Consider the following 23734-nt stretch of genomic DNA (forward strand, 5'->3'; position numbering starts at 1 on the left):
ACAAATACTGAGCTAGGCCTGAGGATGCAAAGATGAATAGAACACAGCCCCTTATCTCAAGACACTGACAGCCTGCAGGAGGAGGCTGTTTTCAATGTTATTATCAAGAGTTGACCATATTTTTAAAGGCACTAAATCGGAACTTCTGGGGGACTAAATTCAGTTGAAGCTTTACTAAAAGCTTCCCTGAACGTTCTTCCAAATCATGCTACATAGTTGAGAAGAGACTGGAATTCATTAATATCTCAAACCCAAGCACTCTTCAATATAAGCTGTTTATGATATAAATTCACATTTGGACTTTTCTGCTTTATAAAAAGGCTTCCTGGGTCTGAAGAAATATTAGTTTCTAATGCACATTTTTTAAAATAGTTAAGCATAAAAGGTGAAACGTTTCCAACCACAGGTTCCAACTGGTTTGATAAGAAATCATGAATTCAATGATTCATGAATTCAAAGAATTCAATCATGAATTCCATTGAATTGTAAGCCCCAGGAAGGATTTTGTTTGCCTTGTTTATCACTGTTTTGTACTCTTAGCCCTGAACACAGCTCCTGACCATAATGGATCCCACACACACATATTGAAATGAATGTAAATTGTTTGTCTCCTCAGGGACCATCAGAAATAAACACAGAATGCATCAAAGCCATATTTAACCAATCCAAATTTAATTGTGTGACAGAAAGCAATCTCTGAAATGTGCTGTTCCCTCATGTTCCCAGATAGGTAGTTGGGAATCAGTTAGCTCTTGGTAGGTCACTGAGTTATGATTGTTCCCCCAAATTCTGGCTTGTCTTATTGGCAGATAGCTAAAGAGAAGCTGGTATGCCATGCTATGATTGGGTCCCAGAAGGGGAAGAGCTTGGTGATGGCCGTGGACATCACCTGTGAGTTCATTGCACCTCTCATCCAGCTCTCCACCAAGCAGCTCGTCTACCGACTGGAGAAGGTCAGTGGGGCCACCCAGGGTGGGGAGGGAGCTGGATGTTCCAACTAAGGGCCAGTGTGGTCACATTTCCATTATGGAAGCTAAATTAACGGGAATCGTGTTATATCCATTAACAGCCTATGTTTCTAAGCTTCAGAGGCTAGTATGCAATCAACTAAACCCATAATCCTCTGAAATGTAAATTCTACTTCTGCCATTCCTGATGTGTAAGACTAAAGTAAAGGAATATTCCAGTGCACTGGAAATGCATTCTAGTCAACCATTTTACTTTTATGTTTAATCAAAATAAACATCACATTTGAGAAAGGGATGGAATAGAATCATTGATAATTACAACAATCAGTAGGAATAGCTCTCCCTTATTTATTAGTATGTGTTGGCCATGTTCATCACATACAACACTTTGTAGCAGGTTCTGTTAACATTCCCATGATACACCTGGGGAAACCGAGCTGCAAGTTAAGATGGAGAATGATCAGCTTCTAAAGTATTTGATTCACACTCTTTAACGTAAATGGCTTTGCATGTCCTATTCCTGCCTATCCATGGGATAGGGAGAGATAGGAATGGCTGCTTCTCAGGGAACAGGATTGGGATGGTGAAGAGGTAGAGGAGACACCACAGTAGGATTTGACCTGCTCCTAGGCAGGTTTCTACTTTAGAATTATTTGCCATTCAAAAAAATGTATGGAATATTTGTGAAGTCAGGGACTGTGCTGGTGCTGAAAATATGATGAACCAAATCTAAGACAGGCATAACCAAATCTAAGACACTAGATGAAGTTAATTTTCAAAAATTACTGAAATGTAATTGCTAAAGTTGCCACCATAAACAATAATGTAAAGAAGAGGCGTAAAATGGGCACAAGGGCACACATGGGGACACGTGGCTTTATTTGTCCACGTTGTCAGAGATGGCTGCCTTGAACAAGTGCCTCAAGTTGAGACTTGAAGTAAAAAAGGACATTGTTCTGGTGACAAAGGAGGAAAAAAACACTGTAGGCAGAGAGGACAGTGCACACGAAGGCCGGATTTAGGAAACAGACAGCTTGGCAGGCATAAAAACTGAAAGGCTATGTCTGACAGAGACTGTGCCAAGGATGGCAGGAGTTCTGTCTGTAGCGGTGTAGTATGTCCAGTAGGCAGGCTCTGGATGTCAGGGTTTGTTCTGGGTGGCCCTGGAAGGGTTTCAGGGAAGGAAGTGGCATAATCAGATTTATTCATTGAGATAGTCATGCTAACTACTGAATAGAGTATTGAGTTCTGTCATGGGCCAAGTGCTGTGTTGGGTGCTAGGGTTACAGCAGTGAGAAGAGTGCCCCAGATGAATTTCAAAGCCTACTGGGATGACCAAGCATTAAGTAAGCCATCGTCCTGTAGCGTGATCTATGCTGTCATACAAAAATACTGGGTGTGGCAGTGCTTGACCAGTTATGGGATGATCAACTGGGGTTCCTTTCATTACTTTGAGGGTTACAGGAGAATGTTCACAACCATTTATTCTGGTAGTGGATTCCATTATGTTTTATTCATTAAAATGAATGAACATTTATTGAGCGCCACCACAGCAAGGTGTTCTGCTAAGAGATGAATCAGGGAGCTTATGGTCTAGCTGGAGAGGTAAGATGTACAAGTTCAATTCAAATCCTCAAATAATTTTTGAGCCCATATAAGTGCATTAGACACCTACGATATATAAGGCAGAAAAGGCAGAGCAAAGGCCCTGACTTAACAGATGAGTGGGGAAGGTGGACGTTGAAGAAATAGAGTAAGGGTTTCGGCAACAGGAGGCCAAACTAACAAGTGAAACATGGAGCCCACAAGCTCCATGAGACATGGAAAAAGAAAATACTGCAAGAGTTTCCCCTGCAGGTCGTAAGCTTTATTGCTTCATTTTATTTTTTGTATTAAATCATAGCTGTGTACAATAATGCATTTATGGGGTACCCTGTGCTGGTTTTATATGCAATTTGAAATACAACAAACTGGTTAACATAGCCTTCTCCACACTTTCTTAATTATTATGTTAAGACATTTATACTCTATACTTAGTAGATTTGACATGTACCCTTGTAAAATGTACCATGGCATTGCTCCACTTTAAATTCTTCCTTTGTAAGGAATCGGTAAACATATTTATTGGCAACAGCTGCACTGAATTTGGTGGCATCATATTTTGTCTGAATGCAGCTATTCAGAGAAAATTCAGTGACTATGTATTTAAAGAGCTAGTCTGTACATGACATTGTAATATATGTTAAATATGCAACCAAGTTTCTTATTAGATTTTCCTAAGCCCATAAACACTCATACAAATGTGCGGGTGGTATCCTGCTCATTTTTTCTTTTATGTCCTTATGCCTTTTTGGGGGGGTGGAGGGTAAGCATATTTTTATTTAAATGTCTGCTATTATATGAGTTTATCAGTAGATTAAAATATGCAAATATTTTGAATATATGGCATTACCTTCTTATTGAATCAAAAGGTGAATTAAGCTACAATTCTCTATTTATTTGTTTTCGCCCTTCTCCCTTTCCCCCCAAATATAGGAGGTTGGAAATATGTCCTACTATTTTTTTTTAATTTCCATTTCCTGCTCACATTTAATCCATATCAGGGACAATTAAAAAGTTCAACTTCACTGCCCAGCATGAACAAGAGCCCTGCTAGGCCTCAGTGTTCAGATTTAATGGTGTGACACCCAGTTATCTGCTCCGTCTGCTTGCTTTTGGCTTAAGAGCATCTGATTTGGTGCATTAGAACACGATGATGCCAACTCTGTCTATGGAAAGAATTTTTCTCTGTTTCCTCAGGTTTGATCTACTTTATAACAATCATACCATTCATAAGCCGCGGAGATGAAACCCTGCAGAAACATCTCTGTGGGACCGAAAAGGTCAATTGAAACTAGCAGCCAGTTTGCTTCATGAAGTTCTAGCAGCAAATTCTGTCTGCTGGTATTTGGGGAAACAAAAACCCAAAGAGAAGGGATCATTTTAAAATAGAACAGCTTCTCTGTGCTTCCACTCCTTCTCATCATTAACCTCTGAATGGCCTCTTGCCAAAACCAACCAAGTGTGGCTTCTTCACTTCAAAGCCATTTGCAGTGACACAGCAGCCTTCAGGGAAGGTCACCAAGTGGACAGTTGTCCACACAGCCTGTTGAACCCAAAAAAGCTGTTTCATCCCTCCCTAAGCTTCAGCACAGAACCTGCAGGTGCCGGTGAGTCTTAGCACCTGCGGTAGCATGTTAGAAGCAGAGACACAAAGGCTGGTGTCCCATGGTAAATGCCAGACCAGACATTGGGGTAGTGAGAACAACTGCGGCAGGAGGATGCCAGTGGATGCTGGTCACTCAAGCTCGCCCAGGGCCAAGAGATCCGGGAACCACAGTGGAAGGAAGACTGGACTGGAGAAAGAACTGGAAGACCAAGTCAGATCAATATATGAAATCAGGAAGATTTAACTGAAATCGTAACACTGAGAAAAGGCAAATCAAAACAAGGAGGCCTGGGAAAAACAGGCTAGAGTTATTGGAAGAGCCAGGGAATGATTGGGGAAAGGTTCTCTTTGGAGGCTGGAAATTGAGGCTCTGGTCACCTCCTGCCAATATTAAATGGCCCCTTTCAGGACACACAAGGAATAATATTGGCCCCAGAATCAGAATGAGAAAAATTCAGTCTGACCAGAACTTCTGGCTCAAGATACGTTTCAGATACTTTTTCCAGTTGAAAATTTAATCCGATATGTCTAACAAAGTAAAAGGATGCCTTTAAACCAATTGTCCTGGTGTTACCAGGAAAAGTTTATAGGAAACAGTTATGAGTGTTTGTCAATATGACAAATTAACTATATTTGCAAATTGAATATTTTAAGCATGGAAAAAATATAAGGGTAAAATGCTTTATTCATTGTAATGATACTTAAATTTATCCACAAGATATCATTAATTTATTACACTTTGTCTTATGACACTGTGGAAACTTCTTCGTGGTATGGTAATAGTGTTATCTGAAAGCGTGGCTGGTATAGGTTTTTTCAAGTAGCAGCAGGAAAGGAAAGTCTAATCTAGGTTATGTAGATCTACTTTATAGTAGTCCACCATTCATGATTCCATGTGATTTATCTAAACCTCTGCAAAGGGGAAAAATACACCCAGGCACACATGGAGTTGGGGGAGGAATTTGTTGTTAATAACGAATAGGGGGCTTTTGTTGCTAAAGCTTACTATATTTACTATGACATGGTTTATTTCCTATGTTTCTGTTTTTGCAGAAACCTAATGCTAGCCTGGAACCTGATTACCAGCCCTTGGTCTTAAAGAACATTTCCACCTTGCCCGTGACCATGTTGCTGTCAACCTCTGGACCCTTCTATGTATGTGACACTGATAAATCCCTGCTGCCCGCATCTTCTCAGGTACCTTGACAGGGGGCTGTCCTAAGCTCCTCGGGGTGTATATGATAAAGGAAGAGAATGATAATAATCTACCACCTAACGAGTTCAGAAAAACATGAAAAATCCAAAAAAAAAAAAAAACAAACAGAAAAGACTGCAGAACATTTAAAAATGAGTAATAACTAAACAAATTCCAATCAGTAGAAACTCTATCAATGGAGTGAGAACTTCCAACTCATTATGATAACCCTTTCACTCCTGCCCAATCTATGGAAAGCAATGGCTTCCTACTAATGATAGTAAAGATTTTTCTCTCTTCTCTCAAATCAAACCAAAGCTCTATATACAAGAAAAGAAATACCAAGGCCAGTCCCCAAAGCAACATGCCCTCCTCCAAATGGTGAGATATCTGAACCAAGCTGAGGGAGTTCTGGGTGATGCGGTGTTCTCTAAACAGCCCTGCAAGGTTTCCCCATGATCTTTTGCTGAGCATAAGGACACCAGTAGAAACAGGTGGGCCGGAGCTGTAGGAGGGAACATTAAAGGAGAAACCACACCATTTTGCTCAGACTCCCGCTCTGCTCTAGGGAGACAGCTAACGGAGAAGTGGAAGGAAAGGGAAAAGGGGAAGGCAGCAAACATGAGATCTCAGAGGAGGGAGCCTGTGACATTTGCTGGGAACCACACTCAAAGAGACAGATCTTGGGGGGAAGGTAGCAAGAGAGCACTTGGTGAGAAGGTGTCTAGACAGTACCAAAGTGGAGGCTGCAAAGTATCCTGTCACAGTCACCTGCCCCTCCCCACAGATTGGGTCTCATTCAAGCACAAGTTAAGGTCTTTGAACTGAGAAAGAGAAATAGGGAATGGTCATAAGTAAGAGGCAGATGGAAACAGACCCAAGGAAGAAGACCAAAGACACAAACATGTAGATCGCTACCATCTCAAAGAAATTAGATAATTTGACCTATCTTTATAAAGAGCTGAAGGAGGAAATATGAGTGTTTAAAGAGATGAAAACTGAACTCACAGAGCTCAGGAAAGCAAGTGGATGGGAAAATGAAGATTCAGACATGAGCACCTTTCTCAGCCTGGGCGGTAGACTAGACCCACTCCTGTCCCTCCTGAGATCTCAATAGGATAAAAGTAGAAATTTTCAAAAGAGAAAGAACCCAGAGCATTAAATAAAGGGGAAGGAGGATGGCGGCGCCTGTGGCTCAGTGAGCAGGGCGCCGGCCCCATATGCTGAGGGTGGCGGGTTCAAACCCAGCCCCAGCCAAACTGCAACAACAACAAAAAAAAATAGCTGGACGTTGTGGCGGGCGCCTGTAGTCCCAGCTGCTTGGGAGGCTGAGGCAAGAGAATCGCATAAGCCCAAGAGTTAGAGGTTGCTGTGAGCCATGTGACGCCACGGCACTCTACCTGAGGGCGGTACAGTGAGACTCTGTCCCTACAAAAAAAAAAAAGGGGGGGGGGTGGAAGGAGGATGAAGGTAACCAAATAATGAGAATGTAAGTGAACTTCTGGAAGATACAATAAGAAAATGAGGTTTGGAGTGAGCTGACAAAAAGGCACAAATGTCTACATTCCACAAAATGTTCCAATAAAGTTGTACAAGATTAAAAAGTTGTTCTTCCCAGTGGGCTCTGTAATAGCTCTGGGCTCAGAAGCAACAACTCTGAGGAGCAGGTTGAAAATAGAGCTGTTCTATGTATACTGTATCTCACCCAGAAAGCATGGGCATCTGGCTTTTATCCCAAAGCAAAAATAATGCTCTTCTCAAAGAAATTTGTCAAAATACCAGGGGAAATCTAATGCTTCTAGTGTTGTCAGTGATGGTACCCTGGAATAAGCCCTCATTTTCATTCTGGTATTGGGGTGTGTCCAAACAAATGGTTGAGTAGACCAACCCTACTGCTAGAATGGAGAAATGGTGGCCTCTGAGTTGAGGGGGGTGAGCAGGGTGGATCAGAAGTTACTGTTTCTTGATAATTCTTATAGTACAATTTCACTTTTTAATATTATTTGTGCCTATAATTTTAATAAGACCACACGCATATAATTTAGAAAATAAAGAATTTCTACAAATCCACAAGGAAAATACCAACAACCAAATAGAAAACTAGGCAGAAGAAATGAATAGAGAGTTCACAGAAAGAAAAATAAAATGACTTCTAAACATCCTATAGAGGACATACAAATTAAAAGTACTATGAAATAGATTTTCTTTTTTTTTTTTTTTTGTAGAGACAGAGTCTCACTTTATGGCCCTCGGTAGAGTGCCGTGGCCTCACACAACTCACAGCAACCTCCAACTCCTGGGCTTAAGCGATTCTCTTGCCTCAGCCTCCCGAGTAGCTGGGACTACAGGCGCCCACCACAGAACCCAGCTATTTTTTGGTTGCAATTCAGCCGGGGCCGGGTTTGAACCCACCACCCTCAGTATGTGGGGCCGGCGCTTTACAGACTGAGCCACAGGCGCCGCCCTGAAATAGATTTTCATAATGTATCAGATTGGCAATGATCAAAACGTTGGGAGTGCTATGTGTCCGGGAGGGCATGTGGAATCATGTGGTCTCCTACAATGCTGGGCAGAACACACTGGAAGGCAAAATAGCAGTAGCTATCAAAATTTTAAATACCCACACTCTTTGACTAGTAATCCCACTCCTAGGAATTTATCCTATAGACATAGACACAATATACAAGATGACACATATACAGGATATTCATTGTGGTATTGATTATAAGAGCAAAAGATGGGAACCAATATCTGTCAATAGGAAATTGGCTAAGTAAATGATGGCAGAATCATTGGATGGGGTGAAATACAGTGATTGGAGGGAATGAAGCAGCTCCATATGCAATGATCTCCCTGTGAGAAAAGGAAAACGCTGAACAGTGTGGTATGACATCATGTGTGTGAAAAGTTAAATAATACAGATACAGATGTGACCCCATGTTCATAGAATGAATCTACAGTGATACACAAGACACTTTCAACTTTGGTTGCCTCAGTGGTGGGGGGAATTAGTTGACTTAGCTAAGAAGTGGGGAGAAGGGCACAGGATGACTGGCCTTTTCATTATTTTGTCTGTTCTAAATATAAATGAAATATTTTAAAAATATTTTTATAAATAAAGCCACAACCTTATCTTGGGACAAAATAATACAGAACATTCAACAATGAAACATATCTTAGTGAAGTTGTAAGACTTTACTGATAACCAAAAGAAGAGACCTATCAAGCGATGATTTTAGAGTTTAGACTAACCTCAGACTTTTCCACAGTAACACTTAATACTATATGACAGCCACAAAGCAATGACTTGGGAGTACTGAGGGAAAGAAAGTGTCAGCCAAGAATTTTATAACCAGCCAAAGTATCCTTTGAGTAACAGACTAGCCCTCTAAGGACACAAGGAAACATTGAGTACAACCTTCATGCACCCTTGAAAAACTAATTTGCCAGTGAAATACAACCTTCCAGAAGATTCAAATAAGGTGCTTGGGAATGAAAAAACTGTGAGAAGCAGACTCCTAGGCGGTCTCAGTCCATTTAATTATGTAACTGGGACTACACAGCTTTGGCAGTCAACATTTCAGAGTAAATTGTTCTAAACCTCAGCCTTTTAAACTTCACCATAGCCAATAAAAATTGGGAGGTGGGGGAAGCATAAGCGTGCTGGTTTCACCCCCTTTCACAACCAGGTGTCAAAGAGATTGTCCAAAGTTGAAACTGCTTTATGTTTACCTATCTTCTTTCTTGGTTGTGAAAGGAAAGCGGTAATAATAAACATGTATATACCATGCACTACATGTAAGGCACTGCCCCGAAACACCTTACACATGTAATTACTCATTACAACCTCTTAAAAAGTGGTAGGTACACTATTATCCTTATTTTACAGATGCTGAGGTCCTGCATTTTGCTCAAGGTCTCATACAACTAGTAATGGGCAGAACCAAGATTTAGACCCAAGCAGTCTTGCTTCAGAGTCCGTAACCTTAAGAATTAATATCCCTCTATGTAAGAAAAACTTCTTCAGGATTCTTTTTTGAGAAAAAATTCAAACATGATATATTTTAGAAAATAGAGTAGTCATTTTTAAAAAATTCTATTATCCCTCTATCACATCTGTACTAACATTTGCCAAATATTAACTCTGAGAAATAATATTCGGTTTGGACGAATTTCTAATTTCTTCTTTGTACTTTCATGTATAATATACATTTTTGTATCATTTCCTCACAACAACAAAGTCATTCCCCTGGGGGGAAAAATTTTAAGTCAGTCTTCAAAACATTTAAACCCCAGGCCTTGTGATACCCAGTGCTGTGGACACGGCAGTCTCCACAGATGGGCTCTAAATGGTGCCCAGCTCCCAGTGCTAGCGGTAAAGTCAAAGGACAGGTGACTGGCCTGGCTTTGAAGTGGGGTGAGGCCACCTGAAGAGCCATGACTTTCTCTGACTGTTGAAGCAGGTGATTGGCTTTATCAACTACACTCATCTCATCCTGTCACTGAAGAGCAAAGTTCAATCCCTGGGGTGCGCCGTGAGCAGGTCCCTTCTGTGTGTCCTCTCTGCATTCTTCCCCACTGCCTCCGGGCACTTGCTGCAAAACCATGAGGTGGCTTTCTTGCCCCTTAAGTGAAATGAGCAATGCCTAAAAAAGCTAACTCATAGCCAGCCTTTCCATGGGAAGGTGTTACTGCAGACTTCAAAGAACACATGGGGATTTGAGTCAGAGAAAAGAACAAATAAAATCTCCTGAACAAACTTTGTATAGCTCTGGGCCGTCATTTTAAGTTGAATTGAAAAGAACGAAAAGTGGATAACACTGTGCTCAAGAGTGAGGACCGCAGATGTTAGAAAAGAAATTAAATCACCTAATCTGTCCCTTTCTGGGTCACCCTCTACAGACGCTCCCCCCCCCCCAGTACTTTAGAATACCTTTTTAAATTTGCCTTAAGCAAAGAACTTTTCCCATGTGTCTAGGAAGAGCTTTTCATAATCTTATTTATTTTCAGTTAAGAGAATTTCATAACAGTTATTCATTGCAGACGCTCCCTTTCACCACTCCTCAATTCTTATTACCCCACATATGACTCTTCTTCACAATCTCTTCCTTCAAATAATTCCTCTCCAGGTTCTCCTTGCTTTCACTTTCAACTAATCAAATGTGCGTAGATATATGAATATCTATGCTGATATGTACTAGCTGTCTAATTATGCATGTGGGTATGTGTGTATTTTATACTAATATGTATGTGTGTGTATATCTGTGTGTATATAAATACATGTAAATGACCTTGGTGCTTCTGTTTCATGTGTCAAGTTGGAAATGCATAGTGCAAAAGCTGGTGATTCCCCATTATCTCTTTTGTTTGTAGCCTGTTAAACTGGACCTTGATGAAGAAAAAAACCTGCTGATCAAGTTCGACCCTTCCTACAAAAGCGATTTGAATAACTGGGTGGCAGAAGAAATTCTAGCAATTAAGTATATAGAGCACCCTCAGGTAGACAGCCTGACCCTGCGGGGAGAGGTGAATTACCCCAACCTCTGTTTTGAGACGATGGAGGTGGATTTCGGCTGTATCCTGAATGATACCGAGGTCATTCGCTATGTTAAAATCACCAACTGCAGCCCCTTGGTTGTGAAGTTCCGCTGGTTCTTCTTGGTAAACGACGAGGGAAATCAGATAAGGTACGGAAATCTTGCAAAACTCTTCTGTCCGTTTATTTTCCTTTTTAGGCTTTGCACTGGGTTCCGTGTATCCTTCATTCTGGTCATTTGTATTTTTAGATATGACAACGAATTACTGACAGAAATAACAAGGAGTTTAAAAATCGTGGCCCACCCTACATTTCCAAACAGGACAAATGTATAAAACATCTTTGAAAGCTTAGTCACTACGAAATTAACAATGCAATGTCTATAAGTCTGCCTTAATTTTGAATCTAGTAGTAAGATCATTATACATTCATCACCACAAAAATGAAGTCTTTGTAGAGTTTCTTAAAATGAAGATTTTATTGTGGTAAGGACACATGACATGAGATCTCCCCTCTTAACACAAAGTGTAGCCCACAGTATTGTTGATGGTAAGTACAATGCTATACAGCAGATTGCTAGAACTTATTTATCTTGCTTCACTGAAACTTTGTGCCTGTTGATATCCATTTTCCTGTCTCCCCAATGCCTGCCACCACCATTCTACTCTTCGATTCTATGAATTTGACTATTTTAGGTAACCTCATGTAAGTGGAATCACGCAGTATCCATGTTTGTGTTACCGGTTTATTTCTCTGAGCATGATGTCCTCAAGGTTCATTCATGTTATCCCATATTGCAGAATTTCCTTCTTTTGTAAGGCTGAATAATATTCTATCCCATTGCAACTATATGCCACATTGTCTTCACCTGTCCAGGGACATTCAGGATGTTTCCACATCTTGGCTATTGTCTATGTTGCTGCAGTGAACATAGGACTGCTAACAGCTCATTGAGATCCTGGCTTCAATTTTTTTTTTTATAAATACCCAGACGAGGGATTGCAGGATCATATGGTAGTTTTATTTTTAATTTTTAAAGGCCCCTTCATGGTGTTTGAGATGTTTGAGGGTTCTGGTGGTTCTACGTCCCCACCAGCACTTACTGTCTTTTGGTTCTTTGATAGTTGCCATCCTAACAGGTTTGAGGTGATGTGTCACCAGAATGAAGAATTGCTTTGCATGCCCCTGATAATTGGTGACATTGAGCATTTTGCATATATTTGTTGCTATTTGTAAGTCTTCTTTGAAGAAATGTCTATTTAAGTCTTTTGCCTATTTTTTAATTTGGTTATTAGGGTTTTTTGTCATAATGGGTGAGTCATAAGAGTTATTTGGGGGAATCAAACCCTTAACAGATACATGGTTTGCAAATATTTTCTCCAATTCCGTAGGTTGTATTTTTACTCTGTTGATTGTTTCCTTTGCTGTGCAGAAGATTTTTATTTATTTATTTATTTATTTATTTTGAGACAGAGTCTTACTATGTCACTCTTGGTAGAGTGCCATGGTGTCACAACTCACAGCAACTTCAAACTCTTGGGCTTAAACGATCCTCTTGCCTCAGGCTCCCAGTAGCTGGGACTACAAGTGCCCACCACAACACCCAGCTATTTTCTTATTATTGTTGTCATCGTTGTTTAGCAGGCCTTGGTCAGGTTCAAAGCCACCAGCCCCAGTGCATGTGAGCTACGGGTGCCAAGCCTGCAGAAGCTTTTTAAATTGACATAGTTCCGCTTGTTTTGTTTTGTTTTTTTTTTTAATTATTATTTAGTTGTCTGTAGAATTCACTTAATAAGCATTTCAAACCCAAAGCAGGGATCGAGAGGGCTCTATAGCAAGTGTGTGCCGTGCTGAGCTCGGGGTTGCCTATTCTGCATATTTCACTTGGTCTGTGTGTGTGCGTTTGTATATAAATATGTATGTACACAGTTAAAACCTAGTGGGAGGAGGCAAGTGCTGCCTTTTCTTCTTGATTGGCAACCAGGACTAATGGGCTTTTGTATATTTCCTCGCTGGATGTTTGACTCTTCGGTTTTTAGCCTGTGAATGTGGAACGGCCATTCTCAACCGAAGAAATCCCATGTGTTTCCTGTACATAATCCTCATCTTATGTATGACAGCCACCTTTCCTTTCCTGTGCTTGTTACCACGGTAACAGTGGCTTGCTCTGAATATCTTCCATAGACATCTAATGATGACCCAGCGCAGCCCTGAAGCCAGCAGCCAGTCTTAGGCCCAAGCATTGGAACCTGCTCATTAAGTGCTGTGGACTGTTTGGGTTTGGAATGAAATTCTGTAGATAGTGAATGTTTAAAATAATTATGGAAAAATCAGCCAACCTGACCTAATGTGCTTTGAATACCAGATTTTGTGAAGTTATTCTGATGTAACCCAGCTAAATGAGTTTATTCCATCTGGGAGCCAAGGACATGCTTTATTTATTTTGTATTTTTTGAGAGGCCATTTTCATAATTAAAATAATGACATTTTGAAAATGTACTTGGCCAGGACTGAAGATAATACACTTAAGTTTTTACTGGTTTAGGCGTTTCTTTAGCCATTTTTCTCTGTCTTCATTATCTTCCTCTCTCTTTGCATTGAGCCTCTTCTTATAATTCGTTTGTTCCTTCAATCACAGAGTCACTCAGAAACCATTTGGTTAGTTATTTTGCGGGCCAGATACTGAGGCATCAGCGTCATTAAAACAAACAAGACGCGATCCCTATCCTGAGGCCAGCGGGGAAGGCAGATGTGTAAACCATAGGGAACACGTGACAATCCTGGGCTCTGGGGCTGGGAGGAAGACACGGGGTTCCCAGAAGAACTGGAAAAGGCTGCACTGGAGCAGAGGGAAGCACCCTAAGCCACGGGAATGGGGTGTACTTGTTAGGATTCCTGGGTTCGTTCTGTCGCAAGTCATAGAAAACCTGACCCTAAGCAAAAATTAAAAGAAAAGGAAATCTGTTGGTTTCCACAGCTCAAAAGTTCAGATTTATCTGGCTTTTGGCTGAGCTTAGAGCAAGAATTCAAACAATGTCACCACTGGAGCCGGCTTCTCTCATTCTCGCAGCTCTGCCCAGCTTCGTACATTGACCTCGCCTCAGATCAGCTTTCCTCAGGGTCACCAAATGGCTGCTCACACTCCTATGTCCATGTCCTTTTGGACCCTGGAGGTCTTACTTCCAGGAGAGTCTCTCTGGTCAGACCAATGTAATCATATTTCTTGCCCCCACCCCTAATCAGTTGCCATCAGGGGAGGGCAATGCACTTGTCATTGTCAGTCTGGCCATATTCCCCACCCTAAGAGGTGTGGATGGGGATCTCATAGCAAAAGGGACTGAAGGTAGGATGCGTTCGTCTCCTGAGAGAATGGGCGCAATGGCACAAATCCACCGTGTGTCAGCAGAGGGTATGCAGAACACAGACTTCAGCGGGGTGTGCTGAGTTACCAGAAGGGAGTCTGGAGAGGTGCATTGGCGCAGTGTGTGAGAGGCCTGGTATTCCATAAGAAATGTAGACTCATTCATGCGGCAGCAGTGAGATTTGTAATCAAGAGAGTGACAGAGTGGGGATTTTTCAAAAAGGTAACTCTTAGCCATGTTCAGCAAGTTGCCCAACCCCTTCATCCTGAAACCTCCCTTTGCTGGCTTGCAGCGCACCACCTGCTGCTGCTTTTCCTTTCATGCCCTTGGCACTCCTTCTCAGCTTCTGCCAGCATCCCTGCCATGGGAGCCAGAGGCAGGGCCCTGCCCCAGGACCTCAGCTTCTGCTAGAGACTGACTCACCCCCAGACAGTCAGCCAGCCTCTCTCGCTGAGGCTTCCAAGCGCGTAGCTCTGCAGGTTCCAAGTCCATTGCCCTCTTGATGTTGCCTTTTGAATAGTTCCCACGGATTCTTGTTCCACATAAACCCTGGTTCTTGCCCTGCTCCCTCCCGGCCCATCTCTGCCTCTCCTTCCAGGCTACCCTGTCCCAGCAAATGGACACCATTGTCCTCCAGGTCAGGATTCCTTCTTCTCCCTGACCCTGCCACCCCATTAAGTCCATCACCAAGTTCTACCTATTCTGCCTTCTAAACACCTGATCCTGTCTTCACTGCTATTGCTCTGGCTGCAGCCACCATCACCCGTTGCTGGGACTGTGGCCACAGCCTGCCTGGGTTCTCTGTGTCCACAGACACCCCACAGTCCACTCTTCACAGAGTAGCCAGGTCACCACCCTGGTTTTAAGCCCTTGATGATGACCCACACTTCTTGTAATCATGTGCAAACTGCTTCTGCGTTCTGTGAGGCTCAGCATGTGCTGGTGCCATGTTCCCCACAGTGTCACTCTCCCCTCAGCACACCGTTTACCTAGCATGCTGACTTCTGTCCCACTTAGGGCTGTTCCTGTCCAACTGGCCCCTCTGCTGGACATTCACCCCAGCCCCCACCCAGATGCCTTCAGCCCCCTGTTCAGCTTCAGTGTCCCTTCCCAGGGAGGCCTTCTCTGGGACTCTTCCCTAGGCCAGAGCCCCTATTGTGGGCCCTGGGAGTCACATCTCCTTGATGATTCACATCACACCTCTACTATGACTCAGTGTCCATCTTCTTAGATGGCTCTCCACCTCTGAGAGGCCAGCAAGCATGTCTGCCCTGTCGCCGCTGCAACCTAGACCTAGCACCATCCTTAGCACAGGGTAGACCCTCAACAGGGACGTTTTAGTTAATCACCTGCTGCCACCCCAGTGTTTGTAGAGAGAGGAAGACAGTTTCGTAACTGTCGGTTTCCTGGCAGCTGTCAAATGGAAAGGTTCAAGGCATAAATCCTACCTAGAACAGACAAAAAAAAAAAAAAAAAGGCCACCTTCCTTCCAGACAGGCTCTTTTTCTGTGCAGGCATCAGAAAAATATAAACTACTCGCCGGCGAAAGGTCACTTTTATCAGATATAACAACACTAACCTTTCTTTTCCAATTAGAATTCTTCTAAGCCTTGCAATTAGTAGAAGGAACAAAAACAGAGTTTTCTTTTTCTTTCATTTGGCAGGTCTGAGGATGCCTAGACACTCTGAATATTCCTGTCACAACACATGCATCTGTGAGTGTGCATGTCTGTCTGTGTGCGTGTGTACCCATGTGTACGTATCTATGTATGAGTGTGTGCAAATATGTATGCATGCCCACATGTGCATGTATGTGTAGGTCCCCTCGAGCACATTGGCAGCAGAGCCTGCTTTCCACTGACTCTCTTCTGAGGTCGCAACACCATCACTGGAGGGCAAGCGTTTCCTGGTGGTAGCCACAGACTGGGTAAACTATCACTGTGAGACTGTCACTTTCCCTGGGGTCCTGCCTCCAGCTTCTAACTGATCATTCTTGAAAGGCAGGGAGGAGGAGCTTTAGGAGAAGCCATCCTGCATCCATTCAGAAGGGCTTGAAATCTCTGACACTGTCCTTAGGATAACAAGTTTGGAAGTTCAAGTTCAGCCCTAAGTCATGGGCGCTGAATTGTTTATCCTTCTGGGCATCCTTCCTACAGCTGGTTCGCTGCCCCTGAGGGAGTAGCAGTACCTGACTGCAGGGACAAGCAGGTCTGAGTGTTCAGATCTAAGGGTTCATTTTGCTTCTTTTTTATTCTCTTTTCTTTTTTCATCAAGAATGATGTTTTGCTTCTTGTTTTGTACTTCATAACTTCACAGACTTGAACATAATTAATAGGCTTAATATAATTGATACATGTAGAACACTGCACTAAAACAAAAACTTCCAGCCCCATGGAATAGTTGTGAAAAAATTACCATATATTAGGTCCTAAGGCAAATCTCAACAAATCTGTCAAGTTACAAATCAATAACAAATATATTGAAACAAACTAAAAACAAACAAGTACACCAAAATATAGGCTTAGACATTTTATTCTTTTTTTTTTTAGACTCTCACTCTGTCACCCTGGGTAGCATGGCCATGGTGTCATCATAGCTCACAGCAACCTCAAACTTCTGGGTTCCAACATCCTCTTGCCTCAGTCTCCCAAGTAGCTGGGACTACCAGCAAGTACCACCCATGCCTGGCTAGTTTTTTCTATTTTTAGAGATGGGATCTCACTCTTCCTCAGGCTGGTCTCGAACGCCTAAACTCAAACAATCCACCTGCCTCAGCCTCCCAGAGTGCTAGGATTACAGGCCTGAGCCACCACACCTGGCTGGCTTAGACATTTTAAAACACACTTTAGAACAACCTATGGGTGAAATAAATTACCAGAAAACTAAAAAGTTCTCAGAATTGAATGATGATGAAAATAAGCTAACAGAGATGAATCTAAAATGTACTTAAATGAAAATTTGTAGCCTTGAATCAGTAGTTCTCAACTGAAAGTGAATTTTCCCACCAAGGGACACTTGGCAATATCTGGAGACTTTTTTAATTATCGCAACTCAGGTTGCTACTGACATCTAGTCAGCAGAGGCCAGAAATGTCGCTAACTACCTTACAATCAGCAGACAGGACAGCGCCCAACAACAAATTATCTGGTCTGAAATGTGCTTCTGTTAAAAAATCCTGCCTGAAATGTTTATGTTAGAAAAGAAGGGAGGCTGAAAATTGAGCTAAACATTCCCAGCTTAAAAAGTCGGAAAAATAAATAAATAAATCCAAAGAGTAAACAAATGGAAATACCGAATATCTGACCAGAAATTAATGAAATAGAAAATTAAGATAAAATACAAAGAATCCATGAAGCTAGGTGTTGATTATTTGAAAGACTAATAAAATGGATAAATTCAGGCAAGACCGATCAAGGGGAAAAAAACACACAAACATTATTTAAAAAAAAACAAGTGATATAACTTCAGTTGCAGCAGATATTAAAAAGATAATGAGGCAGTCATGAATAACTGTACAGCAACAAATTTGAAAACTTAGATAAAATGGACAATCTTAGAAAAGCACAATTTGCCAAAACTGACTCTAGAAAAAGAAAATGAAATCCAAATAGTCTTATAGCACTTATAGGGACGTGCTAAACACCCTCAAATTGTGCACATTAGCTGAGATCTGCCAATTGCCCTCTCTCCTCCCTCCCCTTCCCTCCTCACACCGCCCTCTTGCTAGACTATATTTGTGTTTTACCTTATCATTTGTATGAGTGTGTAATTGTTTATATATATGTTTTATATTAGTATTGAGTGCATTGGATTTTTTTTTCCTTTGAGATACTTTACCATGAAGAATGTGTTTCAGCTCCATCCAGGTAAACATAAAAGATGTAAAGTCTCCATCGTTTAATGACTAAATAGTATTCCATGGCATAATATACCACAGTTTCTTAATCCATTCATAGGTTGATGAGTATTTGGGTGGCTTCCATGATTTGGCAATTATGATTTGAGCTTCAATAAACATTCTGGCGCAAATGGTTGTGGTAAAATTATTTTTTTTTATTTTTTTATTTTTTTATTGTTGGGGATTCATTGAGGGTACAATAAGCCAGGTTACACTGATTGCAATTGTTAGGTAAAGTCCCTCTTGCAATCATGTCTTTCCCCCATAAAGTGTGACACACACCAAGGCCCCACCCACCTCCCTCCTTCCCTCTTTCTGTTTCCCCCCCCATAACCATAATTGTCATTAATTGTCCTCATATCAAAATTGAGTACATAGGATTCATGCTTCTCCATTCTTGTGATGCTTTACTAAGAATAATGTCTTCCACGTCCATCCAGGTTAATACGAAGGATGCAAAGTCTCCATTTTTTTTAGTGGCTGAGTAGTATTCCATGGTATACATATACCACAGCTTGTTAATCCATTCCTGGGTTGGTGGGCATTTAGGCTGTTTCCACATTTTGGCGATTGTAAATTGAGCTGCAATAAACAGTCTAGTACAAGTGTCCTTATGATAAAAGGATTTCTTTCCTTCTGGGTAGATGCCCAGTAATGGGATTGCAGGATCAAACGGGAGGTCTAGCTTGAGTGCTTTGAGATTTCTCCATACTTCCTTCCAGAAAGGTTGTACTAGTTTGCAGTCCCACCAGCAGTGTAAAAGTGTTCCCTTCTCTCCACATCCACACCAGCATTTGCAGTTTTGAGATTTTGTGATGTGGGCCATTCTCACTGGGGTTAGATGATATCTCAGGGTTGTTTTGATTTGCATTTCTCTAATATATAGAGATGATGAACATTTTTTCATGTGTTTGTTAGCCATTCGTCTGTTGTCTTTAGAGAAAGTTCTATTCATGTCTCTTGCCCATTGATATAAGGGACTGTTGGCTTTTTTCATGTGGATTAATTTGAGTTCTGTATAGATCCTAGTTATCAAGCTTTTGTCTGATTGAAAATATGCAAATATCCTTTCCCATTGTGTAGGTTGTCTCTTTGCTTTGGTTATTGTCTCCTTAGCTGTACAGAAGCTTTTCAGTTTAATGAAGTCCCATTTGTTTATTTTTGTTGTTGTTGCAATTGCCATGGCAGTCTTCTTCATGAAGTCTTTCCCCAGGCCAATATCTTCCAGTGTTTTTCCTATGCTTTCTTGGAGGATTTTTATTGTTTCATGCCTTAAGTTTAAGTCCTTTATCCATCTTGAATCAATTTTTGTGAGTGGGGAAAGGTGTGGGTCCAGTTTCAGTCTTTTACATGTAGACATCCAGTTCTCCCAACACCATTTATTGAATAGGGAGTCTTTCCCCCAAGGTATGTTCTTGTTTGGTTTATCAAAGATTAGGTGGTTGTAAAATGTTAGTTTCATTTCTTGGTTTTCAATTCGATTCCCGGTGTCTATGTCTCTGTTTTTGTGCCAGTACCATGCTGTCTTGAGCACTATGGCTTTGTAGTACAGACTAAAATCTGGTATGCTGATGCCCCCAGCTTTATTTTTGTTACAGAGAACTGCCTTAGCTATACGGGGTTTTTTCCGGTTCCATACAAAACGCAGAATCATTTTTTCCAAATCTTGAAAGTACGATGCTGGTATTTTGATAGGAATGGCATTGAATAGGTAGATTGCTTTGGGAAGTATAGACATTTTAACAATGTTGATTCTTCCCATCCATGAGCATGGTATGTTCTTCCATTTGTTAATATCCTCTGCTATTTCCTTTCTGAGGATTTCATAGTTTTCTTTATAGAGGTCCTTTACCTCCTTCGTTAGGTATATTCCTAGGTATTTCGTTTTCTTTGAGACTATGGTGAAGGGAGTTGTGTCCTTAATTAGCTTCTCATCCTGACTGTTATTGGTGTACACAAAGGCTACTGACTTGTAGACATTGATTTTATATCCTGAAACATTACTGTATTTTTTGATGACTTCTAGGAGTCTTGTGGTTGAGTCTTTGGGGTTCTCTAAGTATAAGATCATGTCGTCAGCAAAGAGGGAGAGTTTGACCTCCTCTGCTCCCATTTGGATTCCCTTTATTTCCTTGTCTTGCCTAATTGTATTGGCTAGAACTTCCAGCACTACGTTGAATAGTAAAGGTGACAGAGGACAACCTTGTCTGGTTCCAGTTCTAAGAGGAAAAGCTTTCAGTTTTACTCCATTTAGTAAAATATTGGCTGTGGGTTTGTCATAGATAGCTTCAATCAGTTTTAGAAATGTGCCACCTATGCCTATACTCTTCAGTGTTCTAATTAGAAAAGGATGCTGGATTTTATCAAATGCTTTTTCTGCATCTATTGAGAGGATCATGTGATCTTTATTTTTGCCTCTGTTAATATGGTGGATAACGTTTATAGACTTGCGTATGTTAAACCAGCCTTGCATCCCTGGGATGAAGCCTACTTGATCATGATGAATGACTTTTTTGATGATAAGCTGTAATCTATTGGCTAGGATTTTGTTGAGAATTTTTGCGTCTATGTTCATGAGTGAGATTGGTCTGAAATTCTCCTTTTTGTTTGGGTCTTTTCCTGGTTTTGGTATCAGGGTGATGTTTGCTTCATAGAATGTGTTGGGGAAGATTCTTTCTTCCTCAATTTTTTGGAATAATTTCTGCAGTACAGGAATAAGCTCTTCCTTGAAGGTTTGATAGAATTCTGGAGTGAAGCCATCTGGACCAGGGCATTTTTTGGTTGGAAGATTTTTTATTGTTTCTTTGATCTCAGTGCTTGAAATTGGTCTGTTCAGGAGCTCTATTTCTTCCTGGCTGAGTCTAGGGAGAGGGTGTGATTCCAAATATTGATCCATTTCTTTCACATTGTCAAATTTCTGGGCATAGAGTTTCTGGTAGTATTCAGAGATGATCTCTTGTATCTGTGTGGGATCAGTTGTTATTTCCCCTTTATCATTTCTGATTGAGGTTACTAGAGATTTTACTTTTCTATTCCTCGTTAGTCTGGCCAATGGTTTATCTATTTTATTTATTTTTTCAAAAAACCAACTCCTTGTTTCATTAATTTTCTGAATGATTCTTTTGTTTTCAATTTCATTGATCTCTGATTTGATTTTGGATATTTCTTTTCTTCTACTGAGTTTAGGCTTAGATTGTTCTTCTTTTTCCAATTCCATAAGATCTCTTGTGAGATTGTTGATGTGCTCTCTTTCTGTTTTTCGAATGTGGGCATCTAAAGCGATGAATTTTCCTCTCAAAACTGCTTTTGCAGTATCCCACAGGTTTTGGTAGCTTGTGTCTTCATTGTTGTTATGCTCAAGGAAGTTAATGATTTCCTGTTTTATTTCTTCCTTCACCCATCTGTTATTCAACAGAAGATTGTTTAGTTTCCATGGGGTGGAAACTAGTTTCTTTGGGTGGGGTCGAGCATTTTTGTTAGAGTTGAGTTCCACCTTTAGTGCCTTATGGTCTGAGAAGATACAAGGTAAAATTTCAATTCTTTTGATTCTGTTGATATTTGTTTTGTGTCCCAGGATATGACCAATTTTGGAGAATGTTCCATGGGGTGATGAGAAGAATGTATATTCTTTATCTTTGGGATGGAGTGTTCTATATGCGTCTATCAAGCACAGTTGTTCTAGGGTCTCATTTAAGTCTCTTATATCCTTGTTTAATTTCTGTTTAGAGGATCTGTCCAGCTCTGTAAGAGGAGTGTTAAGGTCCCCTGTTATTATGGTATTATCAGATATCATATTGCTCAGACTGAGTAAGGTCTGTTTCAAGAATCTGGTAGCATTTAAATTGGGTGCATAGATATTTAGAATTGAAATGTCTTCTTGTTGTATTTTTCCCTTGACCAATATAAAGTGACCATCTTTGTCTTTTTTGACTTTAGTTGCTTTAAATCCACATGTATCTGAAAATAAGATTGCAACTCCTCTTTTCTTCTGAATTCCATTTGCCTGAAAAATTGTCTTCCAACCCCTGACTCGGAGCTTTAATTTGTCTTTTGAAGCCAGGTGTGTTTCTTGCAGACAGCAAATGGATGGCTTGTGTCTTTTAATCCAGTCAACCAATCTATGTCTCTTCAGTGGGGAATTCAAGCCATTAACATCTATTGAGATAATTGATAAGTGTGGTAGTATTCTATTCGTCTTATTTTGTGAGAGTCCATTGCTTAGTTTTATCTTTTGCATCAGTGTGGAGGTTAAGTTCTGTCCTTTAAGTTCTGAGTTCTTACTTTGCTGCTGATCCATTGTGGTGGTCAGTGTGCAGAACAGGTTGAAGTATTTCCTGTAGAGCTGGTCTTGTTGTGGCGAATTTCCTCAATGTTTGTATATCCGTAAATGATTTGATTTCTCCGTCAATTTTGAAGCTTAGCTTAGCAGGGTACAGAATTCTGGGCTGGAAATTGTTCTGTTTAAGTAGATTAAAGGTAGATGACCATTGTCTTCTTGCTTGGAAAGTTTCATTAGAGAAGTCTGCGGTAACTCTGATGGATTTGCCCCTGTCGGTCAACTGGCGCTTACTCCTGGCAGCTTGCAGAATCTTTTCTTTTGTCTTGACTTTGGACAGGTTCATCACAATGTGTCTTGGAGAAGCTCGGTTAGAGTTGAGGCGACCTGGGGTCCGATAGCCCTCTGAAAGCAGTGTGTCAGAATCTTTGGTGATATTTGGGAAATTTTCTTTTATAATATTCCTAGTATGTCTTCCATTCCTCTGGGGCATTCTTCTTCCCCTTCTGGAATTCCTATAACTCGTATGTTGGAACGCTTCATAAAGTCCCATAATTCTGACAGTAAATGTTCTGCTTTCTCTCTCTTCTTTTCTGCCTCTTTTACTATCTGAGTTATCTCAAGAACTTTGTCTTCTACCTCTGAAATTCTTTCTTCTGCATGGTCTAACCTGTTGCTGATACTTTCCATTGCATCTTTAAGTTCCCCAACTGACTGTTTCATTTCCTTCAGCTCTGCTATATCCTTTTTATATTCTTCATATCGTTCATCTCTGATTTGATTCTGTTTTTGGATTTCCTTTTGGTTATTTTCCACTTTATTAGCAGTTTCCTTCATTGTTTCTATCATTTGTTTCATTGTTTTCAACATGTGTATTCTAAATTCCCTTTCTGTCATTCCTAACATTTCTGTATAGGTGGAATCCTCTGCAGTAGCTACCTCATGGTCCCTTGGCGGGGTTGTTCTGGACTGGTTCTTCATGTTGCCTGGAGTTTTCTGCTGATTCTTCCTCATGGGTGATTTCTTTTATCTGTTTCCTTGCCCTAATTTTCCTTTCACTTCCTCTTGCTCTTTAAGTTCTCGTGCCTGTGGAAGTTGTGGGCGGGTTTAGACGGATTGAACACACACGACCACTTGCCGGTTTTCCACTGTTTTAGTCCTCCTCTTGGGGTCCAGAAGCCTCTTGCTGACTCCCTGTATCCTCTCAGGGGTGATGATAGGCAGATGCCACCAGCCAGAGATGCCTGGAGTCCTATATACCCAGACTCACGGTGCCCAGATGCAAGGAAGC

At 41.1% G+C, this 23734-nt stretch overlaps 1 protein-coding gene across 4 annotated transcripts in view; it reads left to right on the plus strand.

Annotated features, from left to right (window-relative positions):
• Positions 1 to 23734, plus strand: part of HYDIN (HYDIN axonemal central pair apparatus protein) — a 362157-nt gene that overhangs the window by 195171 nt on the left and 143252 nt on the right. For 3 of the 4 annotated variants that reach the window (XM_053606972.1, XM_053606955.1, XM_053606963.1), the window contains 3 exons: positions 810 to 953; positions 5230 to 5373; positions 10745 to 11058. In XM_053606972.1, coding sequence (XP_053462947.1) covers positions 810 to 953; positions 5230 to 5373; positions 10745 to 11058 — 602 coding nt within the window. The remainder of the gene's footprint in view (positions 1 to 809; positions 954 to 5229; positions 5374 to 10744; positions 11059 to 23734) is intronic. The other variant, XM_053606945.1, reaches the window with a different exon arrangement.

Source organism: Nycticebus coucang, chromosome 2 (genome assembly GCF_027406575.1).
Source record: "Nycticebus coucang isolate mNycCou1 chromosome 2, mNycCou1.pri, whole genome shotgun sequence".
Lineage (NCBI taxonomy): Eukaryota > Metazoa > Chordata > Mammalia > Primates > Lorisidae > Nycticebus > Nycticebus coucang.